The sequence below is a fragment of the Callorhinus ursinus genome, unplaced genomic scaffold (genome assembly GCF_003265705.2).
Source record: "Callorhinus ursinus isolate GAN/ISIS: 27379988/994484 unplaced genomic scaffold, GSC_fseal_2.0 scaffold58, whole genome shotgun sequence".
Lineage (NCBI taxonomy): Eukaryota > Metazoa > Chordata > Mammalia > Carnivora > Otariidae > Callorhinus > Callorhinus ursinus.
This window is the reverse complement of record NW_027397120.1, coordinates 5,891,820-5,892,858: the sequence shown is the minus strand read 5'-3', so window position 1 is coordinate 5,892,858 and position 1,039 is coordinate 5,891,820. Positions and strand designations below refer to the sequence as shown.

General features: G+C 69.3%; 1 protein-coding gene across 5 annotated transcripts in view; it reads left to right on the top strand.

Annotated features, from left to right (window-relative positions):
- The first annotated feature begins 755 nt into the window (after positions 1-755).
- DOCK1 (dedicator of cytokinesis 1) overlaps positions 756-1,039 on the top strand; it is a 485,590-nt gene continuing 485,306 nt past the window's right edge. For all 5 annotated transcript variants that reach the window (XM_073884741.1, XM_073884742.1, XM_025880059.2 and 2 more), the window contains exon 1: positions 756-1,008. In XM_073884741.1, the coding sequence (XP_073740842.1) occupies positions 963-1,008 (46 nt within the window). In that variant the 5' untranslated portion in view covers positions 756-962. The remainder of the gene's footprint in view (positions 1,009-1,039) is intronic.

Genomic DNA, 1,039 nt, shown 5'->3' with positions numbered 1-1,039 from the left:
AAGACCACGTTCCAGGGAACCCCCGCGCGTCTGTTCCACGCCTGGCCTGAGCCTTCCTTTCCCAGCTCGCTCCTCTCCCCACTTCCTCTCTTCCCCTCCTTCACACACTCTGAGTCCTACTGAACTAGCAGAAGTTTCTGCGAGCCCGAGGAGGATGAAGTCCCTGGGCCTCGGCGGGGCTTTTCTTGCCTCTCCCTCCCGGCTTCTCGGGGTAACTGCCCTCATTCAACACTCAAGCGAGAGGTCACTTCCCCGGGAAGCACTCCCTGACCAGCACCGCACCACCCCTTCCTGCCCACCCGCCCTGGGCGTCCCCGCCCAGGCACGGAGAGCTAACCCATCAACGTGGAAGTACTCTGCTCCGCACCTCCTCGCCCCGCACCAGCGGCTAGGTGCTCAGTTAAAGTCTGTCTCCCTAGTGAGAGGACCACGTGCTCGGGCAGGCTCCGTCCGGGGAACCTCCGGGTTTGCTCCGCTCCAGGACGCCCTACACCAAGGCGGAACCCGACTCCGCCGTCTGAGCCCCGTGCCGTGCAAACCCCAAGCTTCATACGTCTCCTAGAGCCCCCCTCGCCCCCCTCCGCCCAGGGCGCCCCCCTCTCATCGTGGGACAGCCGGGGGGCCGGGGACTCCGCGCAGAGGGAGCTGCCGCCGTCCCGCGGCACTGTCCCCCGGGGGGGGGGGTGTCGTCCCGCGGGCCGTGCGCGGGAGACACAGGCTGCGGCGCGCGGTGCCAGACGCAGGGGCAGTGCTCACAGGCCCCGGGCCGGCCCGCCTCTCGCCGGCGCTCCCGGCCTTTCCCATCCGGCCCGCGACGCTCCGCCCGCCCCGTCCCACATGACACCGCCTCCGCCGCAAACTTTTTCCTCCTCATCCTGTCGCGGCTCGAAAGGAATGGAAAATGGCGGCCTAGGCGCGGAGTTTCCTGCCCGAGCGGCGGCGGCGGCTCTCGCGGCGGCGCCATGACGCGCTGGGTGCCCACCAAGAGAGAGGAGAAATACGGCGTGGGTGAGCTCCGCGCGCCCCACTCCGCGCCCGG